The sequence below is a fragment of the Schistocerca piceifrons genome, chromosome 6, assembly GCF_021461385.2.
Source record: "Schistocerca piceifrons isolate TAMUIC-IGC-003096 chromosome 6, iqSchPice1.1, whole genome shotgun sequence".
NCBI classification, from domain to species: domain Eukaryota; kingdom Metazoa; phylum Arthropoda; class Insecta; order Orthoptera; family Acrididae; genus Schistocerca; species Schistocerca piceifrons.
In genome coordinates this window covers 197,719,607-197,743,323 of record NC_060143.1, presented here as the reverse complement: position 1 = coordinate 197,743,323, position 23,717 = coordinate 197,719,607, and the positions used below count along the sequence as shown (strand labels likewise).

Sequence of the window (23,717 nt, the reverse complement as noted above, 5' to 3'; positions counted from 1 at the left end):
ATTTTTTAAAAAATCATTCATTGCCATTAATTTTTTATTGATATCACTTTCAATCCAAATAACCATTCTTGACTCATTTTGTAAACCATCAGCATACTTCCACTCCCCCCTCCCCTTGTCACTTCAGTTTCAGAGGTGCTAGATACGTTAGGGTGTCTGTGCATACATCATGGTAATTCGATACCATTGATCTACATTTTCAACTGAATCCATAAGTGTTTCATTTCTAAGATGTTCAACACATGTGGTTGATTTTTAACATAGGTTGCATTGCCCTGTATGCGTATATAATTTTCTTATCTATTGGAAACTACACGCTGTCAATCTAATTACTGGCTCTGATAGGTCTCACCTTTTGTATCCCGCCTGGAAGGCTGCGTGTGGGTCTGCTCCTGAAATCGGTAACATAGGCCGAATTTAGGAAGCAAGTAGGAGCAGATGAGGTAAAGCTTTTGGCACTGCACATACAGTTAAAGCATCTTTACTAGTGTATAAGCATATGCAAACATATTAAATAACTTAGGTGATGAGTACGTAGGTGCGACGTTGTAGACCCGTAGTAACTGATGCAGAGTCTCTATAGCAAGCTAAGCTCATTGAGCTCCACAGTGTCAGCCAGAGGGCACTGTGGTTGGCATGGATCATCTGCTCTCGTAGTGCCAAATTAGCACCTACACTGTGGCGGCGTAGCTATTGATACCACATCACCAAAGTGCTTATTTACCATATTTATTCGTTTGTTAAAAAGTTTATATTATTTTTCCCATCTTTCACAGATGATTACTGTTGAATAAACTCAAACCTGTATGTATTGTATGTAATATACAACTTGTCATAAAGCAGCATTCTACACTGGTCTTCAGCTGTTCAGTAAGTTCCACACAAGTATAAGTCTACAGAATACAATACACAGTTTTGTAAGCTATGAAGTCTTATTGGGTGTGTCACTGTTTTTACTGTATAAAAGAGCAGAACAGTAAATCTGCTGGTTATAATTAAGTGAAGCACTGAACTGTTCTGTACTGAAACAACAAATCTTATATAAACTTATTGTGATGCATCGTAAACCACAACCTAGCCAATGCATTTTTTTTTTTCGTTGAACTTCTGAGGCACACTGTATAATGCCAGATAACATGGACTACATAAATTAATGTTGAAAGGTTCATCAAGCAGTTTGTTGAATCATCCTTTGATATTAGCCATTTCTATCAGGGCCATTCATAAGATGCCATATGCAACTCCACAGTCCACATTCACCAATTCTAGGCCTTAGGAGCTACGAGGGCTATCACACTTAAATACTACTTTTCTACATAGTTGCCATTTAAGTTAAGGCACTTATCATGGCGATGGACGAGCTTGGAAATTCCTTCGTCGTAAAATTCAGCCGCCTGCACCTTCAACCACGTGGTTACCTCTTCTTGAAGCTGTGCGTCGTCATCAAAACGCTGCATAGCCAACCACTTCTTCATTGCTGGGGATAAGTGGAAGTCGCTCGGTGCCAGGTCGGGACTGTACAGCGGATGAGGAAACAACTCCCACTTAAAAGATTCGAGAACTTCACGAGTGGCATTTGCCGTGTGGGCCCGGGCATTCTCGTGAATCAGAAAGATCTTTGAGCCCAAATTTCCCCTGCGCTTGTTTTGTACTGCTCTTCTGAGGTTGTGCAGGGTTTGGCAATACCTTTGAGAGTTTATTGTAGTGCCTCTTTCCAGGAAATCCACAAAAATCACACCTTTTCTGTCCCAAAAGACAGTTGTCACGTGGTTGAAGGCGCAGGTGGCCAAATTTTACGACGAAGGAATTTCCAGGCTCGTCCATCGCTATGATAAGTGCCTTAATTTAAATGGCAACTATGTAGAAAAGTAGTATTTTCATCTGTATATAATTAAAAAAATTTCCAATACTTTATTTATTTTTAATTCCAAAACATAATGTACTTTGTGGATAGCCCTCGTATATTGAATCTGTCTCATATTTTGCATTGAATTCCTAGTTTTGATAACAATGATGAAGGATTCAGCTTTCTTTTTGGGATCTGTTTACTAATACATTTCTTATTCATAAGAATTATGCCTTTCAATGACGTGCATAGATGGTGTTGTACTTCCCATCTCAGCACATTGGATTAGTAGCCTCAGTGTGACCTTGGAAGTAAATACAGAATAAGTTTTAAATTATGCCACCGTAGCATGCTATGATGGAGAAATGTATAGATGTTCTCCACTGTTTCAAAAAAATATGATTGTATCTTGATTAGCTTCGATAGCATCTTTAAGGAATAAATTTAAATAGTGACTTGTATAATGGACAAGTGTATGCTGACCATTTCATGCCCAGAGCCACCAATAATGCATAGTGTGGGGCAGTAGCAGGCAGTGGAGTGAAAAGTATGCAGCTTACTTTTCAGGAAGTTCATGGGCCAGAATTAGCAACACACAAATTAAGTGACTTATGTTTGTAGTCTTTCATACTGATTACAACGTAAATGGCCGAAAGTGTTCTGTTTGTCAGAGAAATCACCTGTGTGACTTCTTTCCATACTGTTCTCCTCCCTACACAAATGTTTGCAAGAAATTACATGGACTGTGTTTTCTTCTGGGGGCAGGCAACCATAGCTTAGCAGTCTATGTACACCTGACCTTTTCCTTCCATTAATGGATGGAGTATTGGTGGCCATCAAGCACCTGATGTATATCTGTCAGCAGCTGTGAGCAGTTGGCACAATCTGAATGGATCAAAATCCATTTGGCGTGTTTTAAGAGAACTACTTCTGGATAAAGGTACTGATCACCAACACAGTAAGGATATTTCTACACATACACTGATGCATGCCACATATTCCACTTTTCTTTCCCATTTTAATTACAACTTCTTTACTTGTCTTTCATTTGGGTGCCAGAAGATCCTTATCCTTGGGGTATTGCAAAGGTTGCCTCGGCCTAGTTACACCTCTGCTTGATTTGAACATTCTGAAAATCTGTTCTTATAGTTTCTGAAAGTAAACAAAAATGACACGCAATTCCAAACAAAGAAAATTTATTAGAACATATTAAGAAAGAATGTAAACTTACATCAGTAACTTACAAACCCAAGTGTAAGGGATAATGTGACTTTTTTATCTAATGAAAAAGCTAATAAGGAATCCTTTGATTCTTCATATTTCAATACTTCTATTGATGTTCAGACATGGTGACTCAAAAAAAGTTTGTAGTGTAATGCTGTTTCCTTATGGTGGAATAACAAGAGGGACTCTGTTATTGATTAGCTGAGATGGGTGGAAAAGGGTGATAGTTTTCAACTTTATGCATGTTACACATTTGAATAATGGCATCACTTTTGAAGTTTTTAATCTTTGGTGAAACACCTCAAACTGGTTGATTTACAATATGTACCTAGGTCTTCACAATTTTTATTAAAAATTATACTGGAACTTCATATACACCAGATGTCATTTTGAATTTTTAGTGCTTCATTTGCCCTTACTACTGCATGTTTACTGGTTGGAACTGTCCTCATTGCTGTATGCATCTGGTCAGGTCCTTTGGAAAATGCCTTTTCAAAATTTTTCTAGAAGAACAAAAAGAAAGTATTGTAAGCATCTATAGTAGTTGTTTGTGGCAACATTACTGATAATAATTCATTACTTCTTTGACTATTGATAAAGTTGCACAGTTTTTCACAGAGAAATTTGCTTTCTAGGTAAGAATTGTCTGTATCACTGTAAAAGTGTGAATAGTGAAATTAGTACAGTGTGGTCAGATACTCCTAATAATTCTGTCTTGTGGTATCTAAATTTGAAAAGATCTGGTATATAAAACTTCCCGTTGTATTGTATCAAAAGCAAAATTCACTCAAGGGGAGGGGGAGGAAGACAGAAAGGTAGGGTGACGGTGTAATACTTTCCTACAGGAGGTGAAATATTTAGTACTGTTGACAGACACATATAACAAACCACTTTAACTTTCACTACAATTTGTTATTTTTGAGGAAGGTTAAAAAGGATGAGCAGGTCACTCAAACCCAGAGATGAAAGGAAACCACCAACGGTGAGGACAAGGAGAGACCTGCAGAAAGATTCCTCTCTCAAAATTGCATGGCGGGGAGGAATCTTTATGCTGTTTTCAGCACAGTTTTGTACCCTTACTCCCACAACTTCGTCTTGGAGGACAATTGCCGTGGCATATTTTCATTATTTGCTGTGATGAAAAAATGTTAACAAAGAATTTGATGCACAAAGAATGACCCACGTGATGAAGATGGTGATAATTAAAGTGACAATTTCACCATCGTATGTTATTTTGCGGTGTGTGGTGAAGCTGAAAATTACCAGAATTACCTAAGAATTAACACTGAAATATATGACGGTTTACTGAAAGTGGTTGCTCTTCATACAACAAAACAGGAGACTTGTATGAGAGAACCTGTTCCACTAGGCGAGGGACTGACTGTGGCTTTATGTTTAATAACATCTTATTTATAGAGTGTAAGCATCTCTTAATGTACAAAGGTATAGAATTAATCTTCTTTACAACAACCTTTCTGGTTCTCATATCAGTATGTGGGTGAGTATTACGCTGTTTGAACAACACGTCATCTTCGTGTTGCAAGAATGGCAAGAAAACAGATCTAACAACATTCTGCATGTACTGACTGCTGGTTAGCATCCTCTCCAGAAACACCAAAGGTGAACAAGAGTTGTAGCTTATTGAACACCAGACCATAAGGCTTGGGATGGATGCACTCTATGAGACAGTGCTCACCAAATGTAAATCGTACATGTACACAACTCGCACTTGTATGCAGGCATAATCTGCTGTCATTGGTGAAGACCATACTGCACCATTCCATCTTCAAAGTGATCCTCTGATAGCACCAGTCGAGCCATGCACGTTGAGTGGAAGATGGTCTAGAGATGTGCATGCCCATAGTCCCGCTACTAATGATCGGTTCGCAGTGTTGACACATATGGGCTTACAAGCCCTCTTATCTGCACTGTGATAGCTGTATGATCTGCCACTGTCGCCCTTAGAATACAACAATCCTGGTGGGCATTTACTGGTGTGAGAATGTTCACATGACTGGTACGAGCATTGTTTCACAAATGATACAGTACGTTCAACTTGTGTGGCAGTTCACCGAAAGGATCAATCCTGACACAGGAATGGCCACAGTTTGCCCCCATTCAAACTTGTGCAGTTGGCTGTAAGAAGCACGAGTGCTTCTCTGTGGCATGGTTGGTTGCCTGCTTGCTTCACATGTTTGCAACACATTGAGCTTTCTGGCTGTGAGCATTCCTTATGAAAAGGTAGTCACATATGGCGCACTGGTAGCTACGCACCTACACTATCTGTTAGCAGATGACACTGAAACCATTATCAGTACATCTACTATCCTCCAGGTGGCATATGCTGCCGTCGGATGAAAATCGATGTCATCTTTCCAGATGTACTATTTTTTTTCTGGCAGTGCATTTAGGAGGATGGCAGTTCACATTCCCATTCAGACATCCAGATTTACTTTTTTCTTAGTTACCATAACCTAAATTGATTTAGACAAATGTGGTGGAATAATTCATTTGAAAAGAAAACAGCTAATTTTCTTCCACAACTTAAGCCTATGCTCAGTGTCTAATGACCGCATCATTCTCATAGGGTTAACTGTTAACCTTCCTTCCTTTTTGATCTCAACAGAACATTTGTATAGAATTGCAATATTCATTTTCTGGCCATGTCAGTTGAACATCATGCTTCAGAACATAACCATTTTATTTAAAAGAACGCCACACGATATAAAAACTAAACCCTAGTAAAATACTGGACTAAAAATCAAGTGGATGAACTGCGTAAGAAAGAGTGTCTAATTTGACATTGTTTATAATATTTTGCTTTCAGTTAATAGATTCACAAAGTCATTTGACTGCAACACTGGCAGTAGCAAACAACACACTGCTTGCTTGTAGATATTGTAGTCGGAGTAACTGATACCACTAAAAAACATTTCTTTAAGTATGAATTAGGTAAGCAGAGTAGGAGACACAGTAACTGCAAGCAATTTTCATCTTCACGTTTAACTGTATTCTATAAATGAACAGAGTTCTTCACATATCTGCTTTATTTATTTATTATTATTTTTCTTTTAGCAAATGTATCTCATAATCAGTAGGATTTGAAGTTATTCCCTGTCTAACAGATTATTTGGAATGTATTTTCACTCATCACATAAACATTATTAATACAGGCAGGAGTAAAGGGTGATATAATTATTGCTGTAATTTTTTCTGATTGATGCAATAGAAAAAGTCTCGCTTTTTGTTGCTGTGCAGTAAACAGTATGTAATTTATTCACACATAGCTTTAAGTCTTTTCCGCTACCTCAAATCCGCTCACCTTTACACATGTCTCACCAAGCACTTTACATATAATCATATACATCTCATTCAGAAAATAAATTGTTAAAAATGGAAATGAGTGTTTGGCGTGATTGACCGGGAGGCCCCTTGCAGTGCAGGTCAAGCTGCCTTGGTGCAGGTCTTATTACAGTCGACGCCATATTGGGCGACCTGCATGCCAGACGGGGATGAAATGGTGATGAAGACAGCACAACACCCAGTCCCTGAGTGGAGAAAATCTCCGACCCAGCTGGGAATCGAACCCAGGCCCGCAATCCATCACGCTGACCACTCTGCTATCGGGGCGGACGGAAAGTAATGGCTTCATGTGAATTAATAGTGAAGGCTGTAATAATGGCATTACAATAATAAAAGGGCATGAGAAAATAAGGCAGCTACTGATGCCTTCAAATGTCTCAGTAGAGATACTGGTATTTACTATGGTGTTAGAATTTTTTGATTCCATACCATGGTCAAGCATACAGGCTTTTTTTTTCAAAATTGTGTACTTGGCAATTACACCATAGACTCAACAAGCATTATTTACAATAACATACTGGCCTACCTTTCAAAAACTCATATCTGTCTCTCTCTCTCTGTGTGTGTGAGTGTGTGTGTGTGTGTGTGTGTGTGTGTGCGTGTGTGTGTTGGTTGATTTGGGAGGAGGGGACCAAACAGTGAGGTCATCGATCCCATCGGATTAGGAAGGAAATCTGCCGTGCCCTTTCAAAGGAACTAGCCCGGCATTTGCCTGAAGCAATTTAGGGAAATCATGGAAAACCCTAAATCAGGATGGCCGGATGTGGGTTTCAACCATCATCGTCCTGAATGGGAATCCAGTATGCTAACCACTGCGCCACCTCACCTCGGTGTGTGTGTGTGTGTGTGTGTGTGTGTGTGTGTGTGTGTGTGTGTGTGTGTGTTGTATTGATTAATTTGTTTAGAATTGTAAACTGTTGGAAAGTTGTTTCGTGTGTGCGTGTACATTGGCCCTGATGAATGCGCACATCCCCAAGGTGGGATGATGACAGCAGTTTCACTAAGTATTCCAGTGCTGCGCAGTGACTCGCAGAAGTGGGTGTGCCATGACAATAGTGCTTGCATCAGAGAAGAAAAAAATGAGATTCATTCTGTTGTAGAGATTGTACAGAACTGCTATTGATGAACATTGTACAGGATTAATGTCAGATAGATGTATATTCACAAATAGTAAATGAAGTGTTACTTCTTACATGATATTGTATCCAGAAAAGCAATGTGACTGTATATACCAGAAGAGCTTTCCATTACTTTGGTAGAGACAGAGAAAGAGAGATATGAGAATTGCTTATAGCTTCCAGTTTTCAGCACAGGAATAGTTGAAGTGAAGAAGTAGTCCACGTCAAGAACAACTACATCATTTTATCTGAACAGAATTTTGAGAGGTAGCGGTTCAGCATTTGAGAGTAACAGCACTTAATGGTGTCTTATTTCTTAGGTTGTTTGCAGATGATGCTGTAATTTACCATCTAGTAAGGTCATTTGAAGACCAGTATCAGTTGCAAAGCGATTTAGAAAAGATTGCTGTATGGTGTGGCAGGTGGCAGTTGACGCTAAATAACGAAAAGTGTGAGGTGATCCACATGAGTTCCAAAAGAAATCCATTGGAATTCGATAAATAGTACAATTCTCAAGGCTGTCAATTCAACTGGGTGTTAAAATTACGAACAACTTCAGTTGGAAAGACCACATAGATAATATTGTGGGGAAGGTGAGCCAAAGGTTGCGTTTCATTGGCAGGACACTTAGAAGATGCAACAAGTCCACTAAAGAGACAGCTTACACTACACTCATTCGTCCTCTGTTAGAATATTGCTGCTTGGCGTGGGATCCTTACCAGGTGGGATTGACGGAGGACATCGAAAGGGTGCGAAAAAGGGCAGCTCGTTTTGTATTATCACGTAATAGGGGAGAGAGTGTGGCAGATATGTTACGCGAGTTGGGATGGAAGTAATTAAAGCAAAGACGTTTTTCGTCGCGGAGAGATCTATTTACGAAGTTTCAGTCACCAACTTTCTCTTCCGAATGTGAAAATATTTTGTTGAGCCCAACCTACATATGTAGGCATGACCATCAAAATAAAACAAGAGAAATCAGAGCTCGAACAGAAAGGTTTAGGTGTTCGTTTTTCCCGCACGCTGTTTAGGAGTGGAATGGTAGAGAGATAGTATGATTGTGGTTCGATGAACCCTCTGCCAAGCACTTAAATGTGAATTGCAGAGTAATCATGTAGATGTAGATGAGCTAGCATGCTGTAATAAACATGGGCACAAATTTGCAAGGGGCTAAAATGTAAGATTGGGTTTATTGAAAGTAATTTTGCACATTGCATCGTAGGATAACAGCACCTTAACATGAAACGCTGAGTTATCTAATTTTTGTTATTTTGACAGAAACTTAAAATCTTGAGTACACTCAGGCAACTTATGAACAGGCCTTAGAAAATAATAAAACCCCCCTTATATGCATTTTGGCACTGATAGTTAAGTGTTGAGCCACTAGAGAGCATCTGGTACTACATTTGTAACCTGGCTGATTTATTTTGGTTGAGGTGGTTGCCATTAGATTTCGTCTTTACTGTGTGCAGTCATCGATACTTGGCAACAAAATGCACCCTTTCAGCCTCTCCTCTATTCTTCTTTACACAGTGGTTTCAAGAAAGGATGGCTATAGTGATTCTGAGTTTGACACTGAATTTAGCTGCTTAGAAAGTGAAAAAGAATGTGATGTTACTTCATTATAGACAAAGTGATGACAATTCATCAGCTGAGTTACAATTTCTTGCCAGTGGTGTAAGATAAATACATTCACTGTGCTTTAGCCAGCTGCTCCAAGATTTATGTTCACTGGAGACAGTTGTAAAACATATGGTTAGACTTCATACCTACACAGAAACTAAAAAAGGACTTCAAGTTTCAAGATTTTTACACAAAGTCCAGTGAACGAATATACTGGCAATTTTATTATCGGTGAGCTTCAAAATTTTGTAACTCATTATTTTGAGCTTTTAATGGTCTCTTTATATGTCTATATATGTAATGTGGCTCATTACAGGATGTTTTTCATTAATAAAAAAATGTTTTTTGGAACATAATTTGAAAAAAATACTATGTTACAGGGTTAAACAAGAATTATAAGCATATCAATGTACATAAAGACTTTAAAATTAACATTTGATATATTTGGATTAATCCATTATTCCAAAACAAAACAATCATCTATATTAATAAACAACTGAAATGGTCACTAGTCCCCGTTGTAGGTTTAATGGATCCCCCAGGCAACAAAAATTTTATTTTCCATGTGTCATGTAATAATTGATCAATGCTGTCATAATCTGCTCTTTAGTAGGTATAATCTTACATTAAAGGTTTAACACGATAAATCAAGTACTAAAGCTAAAAACTGCACATCTATCTTAAGGCAGTGTAACTCACGATGAGCAAATCACCCACACTACATTCATCCAGTATTTGATAGTGAGAGCACTTTGTGACTTCAAAGAAATTTTTCTATATTAACAAAAAACAAAATAAAAATATTATCACTTACTACATTTTCACTGTTCACACATGTTGTTTTATTATGTTACTTATTTACTACTAACAGTATTCACAAAACATTTTGCAGTTTCCACACATACCACCATATGGTTTAGGAGCTAACACATCATAAAAATTGAGATGCAAGAAAAAATTAGTTTTTCTTAAAACGAAACACAAATTGCCCAGAGTCTGTACTCATCCAGTGTTTGATAACATGCGTACTTAGCAACTTATCAAACTAAACATAATCTGAAGCTGTTTTACACATAGGAGTTCGATTCTGCGTAGAATCGGAGATGGAGATATTGGTTAAAAGTACCACTCCCCAAAATTTGCAAAACATACGATATGGCAACAATTTAGTGGTAAATTACAATATGAGGAAAATATGCAATAACTGTGGAATTAAGACTCAAAACCAGTGAATAAGGTGGACAACTTCAAACTGTCTGGTTTGACTGAATTGACAAAAATTAAAATCTTATTATGGGACACTGTATTTACAATGAGGAGGAAAAACTGAAAGTAAATACTGTCAAGTGACAGCTGTCAAAACGAGAGAAAGTGAGGAAAAGCCTAAACGCACACAAAATAACCAATATTTTGGATTTTTTTTGCAATTTTCAAAGAACTTATTTTATAACAAGAAAGGGGCAAAAAAGTGAATGTTGTGAAGTGCCAAACAGTGTTTTAGGAGTAATACAAGTTGCACTCCTCTCAATTTCAAGTAGAGCAACTTTTCCCTCTTAACCATGTCCATACATCTGTTCCATGACTTCTGACAATTTTTTATCTGCTCCTTCCCGTACACACACAGTGACAAAAGAGTTTTGACATTTAGTAAGCAGATATTCCTCTTAAGTTCTGCATAGTGTTTTTATTCACTTTCACTTTGCTGTCACAAAGAAAGAGTCATTTCCCAAGTAGTAAATTCAACAACTGTCAGAAGTTAGAATGGTCCAAATGATATTACCTTCAATTAAGCTCTGACTACAAGTGGACGACAGGTAGCAACAACACAGTTATGGAGTACATATACTAAATTAGGACCAATCACAGTCACATTTCAAAATATCTGTATTTTACGACAGTTTTGGAATTAAAAAAAACCTTATGTGTATCAATTGTAATTATACATAAAAATTTGTAATAGTTAATACATATCAATACAAATTACATAATTAATTATTACCACTACTATGCCAGCTGATACATGCTTCCAGGTGATGCACGTAATGATCTAAAACAAAATTGTTATTCCAAAACTGGTAATGAAATAAAGATGTTTTGAAATGTGGATGCGGTCTTTACTTGTAATGCAGTATACCTACTTTGCAATGACATTGAACTCGAATATGATAATTAATAAATTATTTCAACAATGGATATTTTTCAAATGCTTAACAATGAAAACAATGTCACATATTGGAAAAGGGAGTGCATGATATGAAATGAAATATCATGTCAGCTGTATGGAATAAAAAAGAACAAACAAATCCAAACTTAAAACACACTTTTGAGGAAGAAAACTATTTCTGTGAAGTTCATTACTCTTGTCCATTATCATCAACACTGCTGATCGATCACAAAAGCCTCTTAACAATCTGTCTCCATGCTTTCTGATCTTGTAGCTCGCCCATGTTTGGTTTGCCTTCCCCTTTAACTGGTCCATCCATCAACTATGTGGTCTTCCCGCCATATTTTCCTTTTGACTTTGCCTTGAATGACCATCTTTCCCAAGTTATTCTCTCGTTACCAAACTGTGTGTCCAAAGAACTGCAGGATCCCCGAGTTCTTGAGGGACTGATTTGTTGGTTTGGTCATCCATCTGTGATATTCTCAGCAGCCTTCTGTATTTCCACATCACAAAAGCATCATTTCTTCTTCAGTTATTGTCCACATTTCAGCACCATAAAAGAGAACTGGAAACACTACAGATTTCAGCACTCTTAATTTAGTGTGTCTGGTTGGTGGCTCAGTCCTTCCAAGTCACTGTCAGCTTTGATGCAACATCCCAACCAAGAACAATTCTACATCATATTTCCTGAGTAGTGCTGCTCTCTTTCAGAACCACCGAGCCCAGGTAGACAAACTGATCAACTTCTTCATAAACCGACAATACATCAGTAGCTGGTACTGACTCATGAGCTTGACCTTTTTCTTACTAACTTACAATCCAAGTTTCTCATATTCTGTGTTCGCTCTATCTAGTAGTTCCTTCATTTCCCCTTGTGATTCTACAGAAATCTTAAATTCGATTCTTTGCCCTCCAATTTGGATACCACCAGTCCAACCATGAAGACTTTTTCTCATAACATATTCTCAGCAGAAGTTAAATATAACTAGTGACAGAATGTATGCCTGTTGAACTCCTTTACATGGCTCAAAGAGACTTGAAAATCTTACCTAGGTCGATTAGTCTCTTGATATCAGAACAGAGATTTCTGATAAGGGTAAGATGATAAGGAAAGTCCATTTCTCCTAGTACGCTATTTCCATCAGAAACAGTCAAATGTCTTGCTACACTCTACGAATCAAAGAACTAAAGTGGTACTGAATTATATACGTTTTCAGTTAGCTGTCTCACATTGAGAATCTGCTCTAGTGTTCTTTCTTTATGCACAAACCCAGCTTGCTCTGGCGGTATTTATTTATCTTAGTAGGTTCTCAGGCATTCATGGATGACATTCAGCTCAATCTTGCTGGCATGTGGAATCAAGGACATGGTTCTGTAGTTCCCACAATGCTATGTGTTTTCTTTCTTATGAAAGTGAATCATTACTGACATGGTCCAGTCATGCTGTTACATAAATCACACAATGATTTCCTAACTCAGATCTCCAGATGCTTTGATAATTTTGGCATTAATAAGGTCAATCCAGATGCTTTTTTGTTTTTCAGTTTACCTATAGGTTTTCAGATTTATTCTTTTCCTAAGATATTATGTTCCTTCTCTACTGGAGTGTATTCATTACCAAGTTTTCCATTTTTATTCATGTAGTATGTTCTCCACTGGTGAGCAGCTAGTTCTATATCAGTCAGTGTGTGCCATCTTCAAAATCTACAACCCATGTCCTTGGTTTGAAGGATCTTGTTAGTTTCTCTATTTCACTGAACATGCACCTGGTCTTAGAGCGATCCTGGAACTTCTCAGTTCTATCACATGTTTCACTCATGTAATTATTCTTGTATCTTCAGTAACTTCTCTGTATTAACACTGCTAAGTTGTCACACAGTGGAGTTCCCTGTAATTCTCTCATCTTCACTACTTTTCTGTCCTTAATGATTTATGTGGTCTCATTAATAAGCCAATTACATTTATTCTTCACTTTTTTGTATCCTTGACTAATTCCTCAACTGTTTTAACTAAAGTCTTCTTCAGGAAATTCAATTTTTCTGCGGATGTCACATTAACTGACTGACCCGTCAAAAGTATTTTGTGGACTTGATTCCTAAAAATTTCAATTTCAGCCTTTTGCTTTTGGAGGGAACCATTTACATTCCAACAGTTTCATTCTCAGTTCAAGATATAGAAGCTGATGGTCAGAACCACAGTCAGCATCATGAAGAGACCTGATGTTTTTAAAGGATGATCTCCATCTTAACCCAGTCAGAGAATTGTCAATCTGATAATGGTAAGTTCCAGGAGTAAAGTCTTTGTGGATGATGTTGGAAGCAGGTGTTGATAATAACAAACCTATTTTCCTGACAGACCTGAATCATTTGATATCTGTGATCATTTTGTTTTTGTCCAAACCATGACAACCAAGTACTGCATTTGACAAGTCTCATTCCCCTACCTTAGCACTCAAATCTCCTTGGACTATGGTAACTTACTTTTTATAACATTCTTCTAACTCTTCATCACCAGCTGCTGAAGTTGCTGCATATGTATGTATAGCATTTAACTTGAAAGGTCTAATGTTGAATTTCACTGTATTAATTGGTCACTGATAGACTTGCATTCAATCAATGCGACATTCCATCCCTTGTGTACTCCCATTGCCAAGTAAAAAGCCCCCTACCAACAGTGATAGTGAAAATGGTCCCATTAGATCGAAAAATTGACAAAACCAGTAAATATTACTTGCTGAATAACACATGTTACTTAGCTATTACACAAGGGCAGTGACATGCTGATGGGAACTATTCAATAAGTTGGTGTATTCAGTCATTTTTCAACAGCGCGATGCTGGTGAAAAAGATCTTATTTTAGAACTGACAAGCATTTAAAATATAAAATTCTAATGGAAATCATGCTCTAATAATTTAAAACTGGCCAAAAGTGGTTCACAGTCCATGTAACCAAAATGATTGGAAATGCTAAAAGAACACAGCCAGGACAGTCAAATTTTGTTCTTATTGAGAAAACTTTCCCCCAAGATGTTTGGAACAAAGATAAACTTTCAACAGCAAGTCAAGATGTTAGCAACAGGTTACATGGGCTAGGTTGAATTATAAATTACCAAGACTTTTGTCCAACATAAAACTATGAAATCTGGAAGTTCATGAAAACTGTGTCTTGCATAAGTGTGTGAATGTAGATGTTCCAACACAGATACATGGCTGGGAATTTTTACTGAAGACAAAGTAATTTAGTAAATTGTTCGATACTACAGCTTTTAATTTTTTGATCTGTTATTCAATAATAGTTTTTCTCGTGTTTACTACATACGAACTAAACAATGAAGTATATAAAGAGGAAGGGAATAGAGCAAAAGATGGTAGTTTGGCATTGTTGGGTACTTGCTAAAAAATCTTAAGTACTCAGTACAGTCACAATCAGGCTCCCTCATGTTCAAGCATATTGTAAAGTGAAGTTTCCTTCCCTCACCTGTTTCTAAGAATGAACATTTCTTGTAAATATGTCAGGACTCCTGCTGTTACTAATTTCAAAATTAATCACCTTACAACTTCTGTAGTATTATGCTGAATTTCCACTGGTTTAAGATGAATGTTGCACAAATGACCAGAATGTCAAAAATATATACATATATAATTGTTACCAGCCAACACCCATGTACATAACATTTTAGTTCAATGACATTCAGTATATGGAAACAGACAAAATATGATGAATTACAAACAGAAGTTACGTACAGCTACAATACATGCTCTCAGTAAAAGCACAATTACCGCACGTGTCATGAGATAAGATGCACAGGCACTCATTTCACTGTCTACAATACTGATACAGTTCTCAGGATTTTATCTTCAAATGTACTTGGATTACATGTAAAATCTGATTTCATATACTTATGACTAATAACATACATTGAAAGCACAACAGTTTCATCACAGATAAGTACAACTACCATCAGTTTCACAATTATGAACAGCAGTAGCATTTGTTCAAATTTCTTAAACAATTTACAACTGAAGACAGTTCTCTGACCGAAGTCATGGTGTACACACAAAAAGTTAATATTTCACTGACATACCTGTCTGCTGTGTTCATGTAATTTGCAGTATGGAAAACACAATAACAAATAGTTAGATGGAGAAACCTAAAAACTCAGTTAAGACAGTGTAGTTGTTTGCAGAAGGTATATTTTTGGATGCTCAGCCAGGTTGAGACTCCATTTTTGTGCATAATAAAACGGATTACCTAATAATCTTTGAAAGGTGTTTCTGACTATGGTCTTACACACACCCTCTGTTTGACCTCTGATCAGATTGCACAATAATGGTATTGTCAACCTGGCTTGACATCAAGAAAAATATTGTCTATTAATTATACCATGGAACACCTCAAAAATCACTCAAAAGAGTTCTGTTATTAGAGTAACCAGAATACAATGAATGATAGTTACATAAAAACAAACAAGTACATTTAAGTGAATGCACAAAGCAGATGACATAAATATAGGTTAATGTTAGATAAGGATATACAAGACAGATACAATCCCACTAAATTATTAAAAATCAAAATTCTTCTATTTAATGTTGTAATATCTATCCTTTCTACTTCAACTAATGTAACTGGTGATGTCTTCCATTGCAATACATGATCTGCTGATTGATCAACTGTCTTATGCAAATGAACAAATGTCACCAATTTAAGGTACATAGTTAGATATTATTTAGGGATACAAACAGTTTTCTACAAGAAGAGTACATTTGAAATGTGGTCCAACAAGTTGTCAAACAAAATAGACTTTATATGTTCAGTACTTCGCGCAGTAAGACAGAATAGCAATAAATGTTTGGCACAAGTAGGAATGGAATCACTTTATAAATATAGTAATACATATTTCATTATTTTGTTAGAAAATATTTCATTATCCACAACATGCAGGAAAAAAATTAATAAAAATACAAAAATACATTCTTTCTTTAAATGCTATTCTTTGGAAGTACACAGAGCATCTATAGTGGATATAAACTACTTGTACAACACGGGAATGGATACAGATATATAAAAGTAACTTATTTCTTTTAAACAATTACTATAAAGGAACTCTTTAAAATGCATCTACTGTATACTCACTAAAAGCTTAACAATCACAGTCAGAAGTCTACATGGAGGAATAAATTAAACATTTTGGAGTGAACAGGTACATTTGCATGCAGTACAAGTAGTAACTAACTTCAGGTAGCACTTATTTCCCCAACTCCACTATGAAGATTTCTTATATTCCACACTGAAGCAGCTTCCCTGCAAGATTTCAATGGATAAAAATTAATGCTTTGTTAAGAACTTCACCTTGAATTAACATGAGAGTGATTAGACTTAAATTAATTGTTTTTGTTTACAACTGAATATACACATGAAAGTGAGACAAAAGGTCAACAAACAAGCTAAAATAAATATTATGAAACATTTAGTAAATGTACTGTCACAACTAAGAAGATTTATAAATATATGAAAAGCAATAAAAACACCTTTCCATTTTTAAAACATATTACATGAAAAAAAGAAAATTACACAAGACAGTAACATTTATAGCAGACAGTGATAGTAGCTGGCAAAAGGTTTTCTTAACAAACTACCTACATGAATGAACGAAACCAATTAAACATTTTTTTTTGAAGTTACTCAGAGAGAAATATATATACAGTATAAATGAGTAGTTAAAATGAAACTAGTCACCATATAGCGGAGATACTGAGTCGCAGATAGGCACAACAAAAAGACTCTCACAATTATAGCTTTCCGCCGTTACGGCCTTTGTCTACAATACCCCCCCCCCCCCCCCCCCACACGACTGCAGTCTCAGAAAACTGAAACTACACTACCAGTGGCAGTTGCCTGAGACTGCAGTGTGTGTGTGTGTGTGTGTGTGTGTGTGTGTGTGTGTGTGTGTGTATTGTAGACAAAGGCCTTAAGCTATAATTGTGACAGTCTTTTTGTTATGCCTATCTGCAACTCAGCAGCTCCACTATATGGTGAGTTACATTCCATCCTGGATATTCCATTGTTTGATACGAAAGTAGATGTCAGGTGTTACATTGTAACAGAAAATGTGTAATAAACTTTTTATGTGTAGTCCTATTTCTTTTATTGCTCATATATAAATCCTTGAAGTAATTTTACATTTGTCTGCACATAAAATTGTATGGTGGACTCAATACTCACAGCTGAAAATTATCACCTAGAGTCCATGAGCAAAGAATAAATATAGAAATAAATGGAGCATAAAATATTTTGCAGAAGAAAAAAAATGTATGTAAGAAGAATAGTTCTTATGTACAGCCACAGTAAGTAATAAACAATGACACTATAAAATTTGTAGCGACCTGTGTAAGATACTGCAACCACCATATTCGGACAGCTGTATGGAATGCCACAGAAGTCACAAACGCTAGTGACGGCAGAGGCACCCACTTTTGACTGCGAGCACAGCATTCTGTAGTGCACACTCTACAGGCCGGCCAAAGGCTTATAGAGTCGGGCCCGGCCCGCCTCCCTCTTAGTCATACGTTGGCATTTAGTCTGCGTGTCTCGGACTAGTAGTGCAGCCACTCCATAGCAAGTGTTTTCCTGTAGCAGTCTTCTTGAAGTAATGAACTGTTCTGTTTGACGTTATGTGTGTGCTCTTGTAGTCAGAACAAAATTCTTTCTGTTTCTTCATCATCAGGTGAGGGGATTCTTCTACTTTAGAATCAAATACTGTGTGATGAATGAAGCAAGGAAGATAAACACTGATGCGCAAAACTCAAGGACAAAAGTAACTTTTGCACACTTTGTCGCTGCCAAGTAACAAAGCTCAGTGAAACTTGGACCACACTTAGAAAGAACTGCTACGGTATAGTACAGAATGTAACTGAAAGAAATACGCAATAAGACAAACAGAAATGACACTTTTATTCAAAGACAATAATTACTCTGAAGTCACTGTGATTTATGATGGTCCTCTGGACGATGATGAAGGTGGGACATGCTTCTTAATAATGTGTGTGGTCATCACTAATGTTAACTTAGGCTCTGCAGAGTCCTACCACACTGGCCAGAGGTTGGTAAGAAGGTCTTCTGGTAGGACATTCTATTCCTCCAAAAGGGTGGTTAACAAATCCTGGGTGGTTGCTGGTGCATGTGGCCGTGTTGCAGTACATCTCCCCAACACATCCCACATATGCTCGGTGGGATTTAAGTCAAGGGAAAGGGCAGGCCAGTCCATTTCCCAAATATTCCTCTTGCTCCAAGAGCTCCTCCATCTGCGCTGCTTGATGTGGTTGCACAATGTCATACATAAAAATGAAGTCAGCGCTGAAACCATCTCTGAAAAGATGCACACTGGGAAGGAGTATAGTGTCATAATAATGTTGACTGGTGAGTGTACTGTGTTCCAAGATTTGGATGTCAGTTTGTCCATGCAACATTATGCCTTTCCACACTGTAACACCTGGACCACCAAAACTATCGTGTACAAGGATGTTCCCCGTGCATTGTGTGTTCCACCTCTCAACATGAAGGTACATCCAGCATTGTTGAACATGATTGTTTTTGGTGGTCCAGGTGTTCGATGTGAAGAGACATTATGTTGCAATGATGTACTGACTTCTAAATCTTTGAACATGGTGCACTCACCAGACAACATTATTATGACACTACACTACTACTCAGGTGCATCTTTTCAGGAGTGCATTTGGTCCACAGTTCATTTTTATGGATGACAAAGAGTAACCATATCAAACAGTAAAGGTAGAGCAGCTCTTGAAACTAGAGAATATACAGTGAATGGTCTGACCTGCCTCTTCCCCCAACTTCAATCCCATCAGGCATGTGCGGGTTGCATTCGGGAGAAATACCGCAGCATGTCCACATGCACCAATCACCATCCAACAGTTGTCAGCCATGTTGGTGGAGGATGGAATGCCCTATCATAACAATTCCTTATCAATCTTGAGGCCAGCACAGGAGCTCGTTGCAGAGCATGCACTGCTGTCGCTGGTGATCACACATTTTATTAGAAACCATGTCCTACCTTTTACATTGTCCTGTGAACCATCAAGAATTGTCGAGACTTCAATGTAATTATTGTCCTTGAATAAAAGTCTCATATTTGTTCATCTCATTGCATATTTCTTTTATGCAGACTAGCACATACAAAAAGAGCATTTATCACATTTTTCAAAATTTTTATTCTATTTATTTGTTTATTTTTTTGGTAAAGGAAGTTTGCTATTATCAAATATAAGCCTTGAAGAAATTTGTGAGTACATTCAAATGGAGCACAGCATTGCATGGAAGTGAATCATGGACTGTAAGAAAGAAGAGAAACGAAGCATTTGAGATGTGGTGTTACAGAAGCATGCTGAGAATTATGTTGACTGACAAGGTACGAAATGGGGAAGTTCTCTGCAGAATGAACAAGGAAAGTAATATGTGGAAAATACTGGCTACAAGAAGGCGAGAGACGATAGGAGATGCATTAAGATATCCAGAAATTACTTCCATTGTACTAGAGGGAGCCGTAGAGAGAAAACACTAAAGATTTTAGTTCCTGAAATGATCTATGGAACATGATTGATTGCGTAAATGAATGAATGTTAACACTTTCACACGAGCAAGCATGCCTCACACACACAGCTGCTATCTCTGGCTGCTCAGGCCTAAGCAGCCAGAGATAGTGGTCGTGTGGGTGCGGCATGCTTGCTTGGACGAATGAGTGTGTGTTTCTCTTTTCCAATGAAGGCTTTGGCCAATAGCTTAATATGTACATCTTTTTGTTCTGCCTGATTGCAACTCAGCATGTCATCTTTACAGTTAGTAGCAATCTATCCTTTCCATAATTGTTGATAATCCAACCTCGCCTATCCATTGTTTGAATGAACGTTAATAAGTATAGATACATTTTATTACTTCTCTTAAAAATGGGCTGAACAATGACTGATTTTAATATTTTTGGAAAAAAATCGCCAAGACTGTAATGCATTACATATATCAAAACTAATGTTTGTTACTACTTCTCAACACAACACTTTGGTATTCTAAAAATAACAGCCACACCAAATGAAAAGGAGAAAGGTACACCCTTTTTATGGACAAAATTGACTGATTCACTTATTTTTATCAAACTTATTTTTATTTTAAACAAAGTCATATTTATAACATGATGACAATCATACTGAATATGCTTTGTCTACCAAGTGCCATCCAAACTATAACATATAGAATAAACTATCTCTAATCTACAGCTGAAGTTGGTAATGACTATTATCATATTATAAATGTGATTCGGACTAAAATTTAAAGAAGTGCACAACTTCACATGAGCTTTTATTTTTGAAAGAGTTGATTGTTTCAGGGCTTATGACGAGGTACATTACTTTCAGTTCTTTCTTTCAAAAATCTGTAAAGCAGCAGAAATTTTCTATGTCTGTGCAAAAGTGGTTCGTCCTCAGTACATGGAATTATTCCTTACCTAAAATTTCCACTTTTGCACTTCTCTTTCACCATGTGCTTAGTCAAATAAATGACTTTTGTCATGACTTCTCTACTATTACAAGTATTGTTTCATATATTGACATTGAAAATTTCCATATTGTTTATGACTTTTTTTGTCTGCTCTTAGGTTTATCACTGAACCAAGAGAAAAAAACTGTAAACATCTCTTTTATCTCAGTTAAATATGAATTTCTTATATGAACTATGAATACACTTACCTTAGACAGTTGTCTGGAAGTTTTACAGCTAAACACCACAAAATTAGAGCCAAAATCACGGACCAAGTACGTAAAGGGCCCAAGAGAAAAGCCATTGTTCCATAGGCAAGCCAAAAGAAATATGCAAACATCATCTGCAATGTCACTATCACAGCAAATGGGAAATGATGAAGAAATGTATGCATTATTGTGCACGATTTGTTTGTGACTTTATGATAAAGCCTGAAAATATAAAGAGCAGAAATTAAGGACAACCAACATGTGTATTACTCTCATCAATGAGAAGAACTCTTTTTAAAAGTGTACCTTCTTTCCAGATAATGTGCAAGGAAGAGGGTAAGTGGAAGCTGAAAACTACACATCTGAAACATTAAAAAAGAAAAAAACAGTCTTCAGAACACAAGAAATTGTACACAGGCATTAAGAATATTGCCTTAATTAATTACAATGAGAAAAATACCTGCAAAAATCCATAAGCGTAAGTGAAAGAGCCAGGGAGATAGCTCTTATTGATGAATATACCCCATGCAAAAATTACGCCAGTGTAGCCTTCTATCACTTCACCCACTGACCACGGACCTACTCATTAGAAACAGAAAAAAATATTATGAGAACAGTAAGTCCTGGAGGGGCAAAAACACTTTCATCATAAAGTATGGAGTAACTGCAAGTGTCTGGGGGGAGGGGGGAGGGGGGAGGGGGGGGGGAGGGAGCAGGGTTGAGATGGCTGCTGGGTCTTGCAGGGTCTTTTCCTACATCTACATCTACATCCATACTCCGCAAGCCACCTGATGGTGTGTGGCGGAGGGTACTTTGAGTACTATCTCAACTAATCTTAAATTCTCATTTTATTTAATGCCTTGTGGCATCTATATTAGCCACCATTGAGAGAGAAAGCCATGTAATGTCTAAAAGAGTAACTCAAAAATTTTTCATGTGATTATTTTTATTAGCAAAGTGGTGAAATTGGGGGAGAGGGGGACAATGGAATTAGTACAAATGAGTAAGTAAAGGCTTGTTAAGTAATAGTTTAGTATTGATTTGCAATAATTATGTGTTGGTTGTTTTGTGTGGGAACCTTGAGAGTGGGTGCAGCAACAGACGGCTGTGGGAGAATTGTGTTCTGTTGAAGAGATGTAATGACTGAACTGCATCTGCCAGGCCAAAAGAGATGACAGGTTTGCAAAGGAGCTGAATTACAGGTAGTGGAAAAAGAGAGAGAGAGAAGGAAAAGGAAGAAGAAGAAGAAGAAGAAGAAGAAGAACAAGAAAGCAAGAAATACCAGAAAGTAGTTGTTCAGTTATTCTCTTTTAGCCATACTGGAAGTTTCAACGGTGTCAGCCAGTACATGCTCCATTAAAGAATATTCTATGGCACATAAAGCTTTATTAAATGTTAAGCTAAATATAAAGACTTAACTGGCCAAGTTGATCCCAGGCTCTGGGAGTCAGGCTTGTGCTGAGATTACTGTGGGTATAAATGTGCTGAGGTTTAATACCATTCATATGACTAGTCAAATACACAGAACACTGGAAGGATAGTGTACCACAGGTATGGTTGTCAGAGGCACTAAGTGATCCAAAGACATCAATATCTTGGCCTTGGTGTTTTTAAATCAAATCTTTGTTATTTTAAATCAAATCTTTATTATTATACCACATGCCCCACACAATCAAAGATAGTGACATAGATTACTTGTCAATCCTAACACTATATAGAGACTAATAAAATTAATCTAGCGGTATATGATGTTTGATAATAAAAGTGAAGCATCCAGAAGAGGAGCAGGAAACTAAATGAAACTTTACACGGTTTCAGAGGGTAAATGATGTTATTACAGTAATTATAAAAGTAAGTCATATTTACAAAGAATTCAGCAGTACGAGGCCACTTATCAGTAAGAAGTAGCATCCACTTTCGCCTGTACGCTACACTGCTTCGTTTGGAAAGGGTGTCACATAGCCGTTGGATCATCTCCTGAGACAAGCTGGCCCACAACTGCAGTAACTGGTCCTCAGTACATCATCTACTGGCACTGGGACAGAGTTGACGTATGAGCTGGTCCCACACATATCCTATCTGGGAAAGAGCTGGGGATCTCGCTAGCCACAAGAATACCTCAACATCATACAGACAGTTCATAGCGACACATGCCAAATGTGTACTAGCACTGTCCTGCCCCCAACACTTCTTGGAATGTACATTATCGCATTTTCAACAGTAAGCCTCTCCGTGATGTGCAACACCTCTCTCATAGCAACTGCCATTGGAGCTGGGCATTTCCATAACTTTCAAGCCAACTAAATGATCACGTAACATAATGCACAGCTCTAACTGTTTTATTAATCCAACTTAGTAAGAGCCCTGGAATGATGAGCAATACTTAAGCAACCACTTTTTGAACAGTCACCTTGATTTTGTTTTTTTTTTTTTCCTTTGAAAATCTGTGTGAGGTCAGTGAGAAAAAAAGTGACTACTTTCACCAAGAAGTCAGAAGCGATGGAAATATGATACCAGAGCTGCTAGAATGCCAATATCATAAGATACTGATCACTCAAAAGAGATATACAATTGGCAGTTTATTGAAGCAAAAGCTATATTAAATGTTTTTAGGGGAAGAGAGAAAAGAA

At 37.3% G+C, this 23,717-nt stretch overlaps 1 protein-coding gene across 5 annotated transcripts in view; it reads right to left on the bottom strand.

Moving 5' to 3' along the window:
• Nucleotides 1-3,209: 3,209 nt before the first annotated feature.
• LOC124802416 (transmembrane protein 62-like) overlaps nucleotides 3,210-23,717 on the bottom strand; it is an 84,768-nt gene continuing 64,260 nt past the window's right edge. For 2 of the 5 annotated variants that reach the window (XM_047263177.1, XM_047263181.1), the window contains exons 11-14: nucleotides 21,548-21,669; nucleotides 21,394-21,449; nucleotides 21,088-21,309; nucleotides 9,593-16,636 (exon numbers count right to left, since the gene is read on the bottom strand). In XM_047263177.1, the coding sequence (XP_047119133.1) occupies nucleotides 16,570-16,636; nucleotides 21,088-21,309; nucleotides 21,394-21,449; nucleotides 21,548-21,669 (467 nt within the window). In that variant the 3' untranslated portion in view covers nucleotides 9,593-16,569. Of the gene's footprint in view, nucleotides 3,574-9,592; nucleotides 16,637-21,087; nucleotides 21,310-21,393; nucleotides 21,450-21,547; nucleotides 21,670-23,717 lie in introns of those variants that run through there. The other 3 variants (XM_047263178.1, XM_047263180.1, XM_047263179.1) reach the window with 3 other exon arrangements.